Here is a 6000-nt window from a genome sequence, read left to right as displayed (position 1 = left end):
TATATTTCCCTCTGCCCAAAAAGGCACAGTTTGATTAGCTATCAACATCTTTTTACAGTCTTCTGAATTTTAAAGTAGTTCTGATGATGGCAGCATCTCTCTTTCCTACCCTGCCCCCACCACCTGCCCCCCTCCTTTCAATATACTCGAATGCTTTAATGAGTGCAGTCTTTTCATTTCACAGGTAGTACTTGGAACGTGACAGAAGCTCTGGAAGATAAGCTAATGTGCTGCTCCATTGACTTGCTGTGTACGGAAAATGTCCAGACTGATGTTAGGGAAGACTTTGGAAAGAATATGCAAAGCAGTGCTCTTGTTGTGTCTCGTGCACTTTCTTATTATGATGATCTTCTACTTGGACGTCTACACCCAAAGGTTCGACATATTCAGCCGCTTTAACACTCGGAATTACTCCAAGATGCATCCGTACTTTAATATCTCAAAGCCCAATGGGACCTCACTGACTTTCCTGGGGGGCGAAGATCACTTTGTGTCAAGCAGGAAGTTGGAAAATAACCTTACAGTCACTAAGAAGCCTTTACCGATGTGCCCTGATGTCCCACAGGGGTTAGGTAGGCTGCTGAATTCAAAATTTCTTTGTTTTTAAAAAAAATGCGCTTGCTATGGGTTGATCTGTTAAAATGCATTGTGATTAAAGTTTTCAAGATGCTATATTTCTGATTTAGTACAGCCTCTGCTCATGTTGCTAATGTTGAGATTCTGCATCAACTATCTCCTCTTCATTGCCTTGTTGGTTCAAACTGGTACCTTTCTTGGGGCAACCTTCTGCACAGAGACAGCTGAACACATTATAATTTTCCATTCCGTCCTCGTTTTATCAGCTTGTTAGCAGGATACATCCATCATTCCAGTCAGATTGCTGGAAGGAATGAATAAGTTAGACTTGAGATTCTAGCAGGAATTGTTCAAATTAAAAAAACAATAATTGGAGGGTTGAAGATGTGATGTGCCAGTTCATGAGCAGAAATTACTTAAAAGGTGCTTCAACCAGACATCAAAATTTACTGTCACGAGCTACTAATTAGGTGACTTGATGACTAATTGTTAATGCCAGCAACTAGTGTTACTCTCAAATTTATTTGTACCAGACAGCGGCCTTTGCTGTAGAGATACCTACTGTTAATTTGACAAAGTTGGATTGAAATGTAACATTTAAAAAAAACGTTACTGATACAAAAACAGTCCCTGCTCCCAACCTACCGACTCCATCTTTCTATCCTTGCAACAGTCTGAGATTAAGCCAGCCTGTCTTCAATCCTGGTGCCACATTTGACCCTGTGATGAGCTTCCGACCTCCTATTTGTCCCATCAATTAAGATTGCCTATTTCCACCCCCGTAGCATTGACCGATTTGTCCCTCCCTCAGGTCATCTATTGCTGAAACCTACATTCGTGCCTTCTCTATCTCTGAACTTCACCATTCAAATGCACTCCTGGCTGGTCTCCACATTCTAGCCTCTGAGATATCTGTAGTAGTGGTCTCTTGTGACTCCCCAATTTTAATCACTTTACCATTGGTGGCAGTGCCTTCAGCTGCCTTGCCCGTGCTCTGGAATAGCCTCCCTCAATCTGCCTGCCTTTTTAATTAATTTTCCTCCTTTAAGACACTTCTTAAAACCTACCTCTTTGACCAAGCTTTTGGTCATCTGACCTAACATATCTCCTTATGTGGTTCAGCGTTTACTGTGTGTTATAATGCTCCTGTGGGATGTTTCAGTGTGTTAAAGGTGCTACTTAAATATAAGTTGTTGTTGCAATTGTGTTTGGAATCAGGAGCACCATGTTTGTTTCTGGGTGCCCATGGCGATGATGTGAACAATTCTACGATCCTGCATGTAGAAATTGTGCAGACTATTGAATGTAATGTGCAAGTGGGTAGTGTGAATGAATGTCAGTGAAGTGCTGTCTGAGGAAGTACTTCCTTTGCCAAAGGTGGTGTCATTATGATAATGTGTCTGGGATGTCACACTTAACTTGCTTATGAATCGAACAGGATGAATTAGCAATGTGCTGATTCAGCGCTGACATTCACTACAGGCCAATAGTTCTATTTTTTTAAAAAGGAGGAACTAAGGTTACCAATGTAAAAAGGGTATTTATAGGGCAGCACGGTGGCACAGTTGTTAGCACTGTTGCCTCACAATGCCAGAGACCCGAGTTCGATTCCTGGCTTGGGTCACTGTCTGCAGAGTCTGCATGTTCTCCCCGCGTCTGCGTGGGTTTCCTCCGGGTGCTCCGGTTTCCTCCCACAGTCCAAAAGATGTGCTGGTTCGGTGCATCGGCCATGCTAAATTCTCCCTCGGTGTACCCGAACAGGCACCTGAGTGTGGCGACTAGGGGATTTTCACAGTAACTTCATTGCACTGTGAATGCAAGCCTACTTGTGACACTAATAAATAAACTTAAAACTTTTAAATATATGTGGTGCAAGTTTTCTGCATGGCAATACAGCAGCAGGGTTTTTGAAGCAAGTCTTTCCAGATTCTGTCCATCAGAAGACTTTGACCACAGTGGCTTTCTGTTGACATTGAGGTGAAACTATTTGCAACATGATTGTAGCTCCTCTGAACTTGAATGGGGTGATTCCAAAGATATGCTCCTTTGCATTATTTCTGTTGTAGCCTGAATGCATTTTTCCTTGTTTTGTTTTCAATCAACACTTGTAACCTAGCGGTTGTTGGAAACCTATTTTAATATTCTTGGCTGATCTTGATTCAAACATTTTTGTTTCTGAAAGTAATTTTTTTACACACTAGTCCATCCTCTATGTCAACTGTTTTCACCTTGGCAAGGGATACAGCACCCAAAATGAGGGTGATCCTTTCCTCTGATATACAGTAACCTTTTCAACCTTATCGATTGAAAAAATAGTTGGGCGGATTGGTGGCACAGTGATTAGCACTGCTGCCTCATAGCACCAGGGACCTGGGTTCAGTTCCAGCCTTGGGTCACTGTCTGTGTGGAGTTTGCATGTTCTCCCTGTGCTTGTGTCTGGGAACTCCGGTTTCCTCCCACACTCCAAAGATGTGCAGGTTAGGTGGATTGGCCATGACAAATTGCCCCTTAGTGTCCAATGATATGTAGGTTAGGGGGGTTAGCGGGGTTACAGAGATGGGGTGGGCCTGGGTAAGATGCTCTGTCAGAGAGTCGGTGCAGGCTCGACGGGCCAAATGGCGGCGGCCTGCACTGGAAGGATTCTATAACTAAGGCCGCAGTGGTCCAGATATTCTGGTGCAGTGGCACAGCTATGGTGCAGTGAACCCTGAACAGCATACAAGAAAGATAAAATTCAGGAACAATGACTTGAGTATTCATTATCCCATTCTCTATTTTCCTGGGACTGTTATGCCATTCCACGTAGAAAATAGTGAGGTTTGCTATCATTGCTCTGCCTTCATTAAAATCCATGTCATCATGATTTTGCTGGATTAACAGCAGTTTTCACGCCCTTTTACTAAATGTTGATGGTCTAACAGCACTGTGATGTATTGTTCCGAAATCTGTTCCCTCTGTCGCAGCTTGGAACTAATAGGTATACTTGCCAATATCTTTGCATGAATTCATTTGACCTGTTGATTATAATTGGGCACCAAGTAGCAGCATTTGGCTTTCAGAGTTTGACGAAGGTCAAAGAACACACTTTAATCCATTTAAAAGTGGAAAGAAAGAAACCATTGTGAAGCAAGGAGATTACTGGCTGAAAGATGAAAGGGAGAAATTAATCTCATAATATAATTGCCGAGGCTAGTAGGGGTATGGGCTGGTACACAGGCTGATGTGTAAAATGAAGTCATGATCGGGTTAGAATAATAGAATCCCTACAGTGTACAAGGAGGCCACTCAACCCAGCGAGTCTGCACCGAGTCTCTGACAAAGTATCTTACCCAGGCCTTCTCCCCTTCCCTAACCCCGTATCTCCACACATTTCCCATGGCTAATCCCCCTTACCTTCACATCTTGGGATACTAAGGGGCAATTTAGCATGGTTAATCTACCTACCCTGCACATCTTTGGACTGTGGAGGAAACCGGAGCACCTGGAGGATACCCATGCAGACACGGGGAGAATGTGCAAACTCCAAACAGGCAATTACCCAAGGCTGGAATCGAACCCCGGTCCCTGGTGCTGTGAGGCAGCAGTCCTAACCACTGTGCCACCACCCCACATCCCTTTATGTCATTGTTATTTAGAAATCTGTCAATCTCTACTTTAAACATACCCAATGACTGAGCTCCCACAGCCCTCTAGGGTAGAGAATTCTAATGATTCACAATCCTCTGAGCAAAAAACATTCTTCTCCTCTCGGTCCTAAGTGGCTTCCCCCTTATTTTGAAATTGTGTCTCCTGGTTTTAGACTCCCCAGCCAGGGGAAACATCTTCTGAATCTACCCTGCCTATCCCTTTTAGTTTTTTATAGGTTTCAGAGAGTCAAAGAATCGACAGTGCAGAAGGAGGCCAGTTGGCCCATCGAGCCTGCACCAACAGCAATCCCCGTAACCCCACATATTTACAATCCTAATCCCCTTGACACTAAGAGGCAATTTATCATTGGCACTCAACCTAACCCGCACACCTTTGGACTGTGGGAGGAAACTGGAGCACCCGGAGGAAACACGGAGAGAATGTACAAACTCCGCACAGACAGTCACCTAAGGCCGGAATTGAACCCGAGTCCCTGGCACTGTGAGGCAGCAGTACTAACCACTGTGCCATCGTGCCACCCAATGAGATCAATGAGATCACCCCATATTCTTAAAAACTCTGAAGAATACAGGCCCAGTTGCCCAATCTCTTTTCATAGGACAATCCCGCCATCCCTGGAACAAGTCTGGTGAATGCTTGTTGAACTCCCTTTTATGGCAATAATATCTTCCCTGAGGTAAGGAGACCTAAACTGCACATAGTACTCTAGGTCTGGTCTAACCAAGTTTCTAGACAATCAGAGCAAGACTTTGCTACTCCTGCACTCAAGTCCTCTTGTGATAAAGGCTAATATACCATTAGCTTTCCCAGTAGCTTGCTGCGCCTGCATGTTAACTTTCAGTGACTTATTGATGAGAATATCCATGGATGGGGGTCTAACATGGACAAAAGAGCTGAATTCCAGAAGTGAGGTGAGACTGATTGTCCTGGATATCAAGGCAACATTTAACCAAAACTGAAGTTGATGGGAATCTGGGAGAACTCTCCATGGGTTGCAGTCATCGCTAGCACAAAGGAAGATTGATGTAGTGGTTGGAGGTCAATCAATACAATCCCAGAACATCACTTCAGGAATTCCTCAGGGTAGTGTCTTACGCCCCAATGACATTCAATGGTATTACCATCACTGAATCTCCCACTATTAACATCCTGGGGGTGACCATTAACAAGATACTGAACTGGATTAACCATATAAATACTGTGTCTGCAAGAGCAGATCAGAGGATGAGTATTCTGTGGAGAGTAACTCTTCACCTGACTGCCCAAGATCTGTCCACAATCTCCAAGGCACAAGTAAGGAATATGATGGAATACTCTCTGCTTGCCTGGAATAGTGCAGCTCTAACAATATTCAAGAAGCTCGACACCATCCAAGACAAAGCAGCCAGCTTGATTGCTACCCCATTCACAAACATTCACTCCCTCCACCACCGATGAACAGTGGCAGCAGTGCGTACCTTCTACAAGATTCACTGTAGGAACTCAGCAGTGGCAAGCTCTAGAAAATTCTATTTCTCCAATGTGCTTTTTTTGTCCATGGTAACAGGGGATAGGAAAATCTGAACTATTGGTGTGCTGCCTGGTGGATGCAACAAACAGTTGTATTCCACGATAGGCATTTTTGAGGTGAGTTCACGTATGAGTGTGAGCAAAAGAACACTTTCAAGTAAAATGCCAAGTGTTACTGTAGAGCAGGGATGGTACATTCTTGAAACCCTTTAACATGGAGGCAAGGAAGTGCTTGTAAGTGGCAGATGTGCTTTGTATATTTATCAT

The 6000-nt window shown here is 43.9% G+C and overlaps 1 protein-coding gene across 1 annotated transcript in view; it reads left to right on the top strand.

The window, feature by feature from the left end:
- The first annotated feature begins 259 nt into the window (after nucleotides 1-259).
- b4galt2 (UDP-Gal:betaGlcNAc beta 1,4- galactosyltransferase, polypeptide 2) overlaps nucleotides 260-6000 on the top strand; it is a 352031-nt gene continuing 346290 nt past the window's right edge. Inside the window, exon 1 of the mRNA XM_078218681.1 lies at nucleotides 260-572. Within this exon, the coding sequence (XP_078074807.1) occupies nucleotides 260-572 (313 nt within the window). The remainder of the gene's footprint in view (nucleotides 573-6000) is intronic.

This window comes from Mustelus asterias, chromosome 8, assembly GCF_964213995.1.
Source record: "Mustelus asterias chromosome 8, sMusAst1.hap1.1, whole genome shotgun sequence".
Taxonomy (NCBI): domain Eukaryota; kingdom Metazoa; phylum Chordata; class Chondrichthyes; order Carcharhiniformes; family Triakidae; genus Mustelus; species Mustelus asterias.
This window is presented reverse-complemented; position numbering and strand designations above follow the sequence as displayed.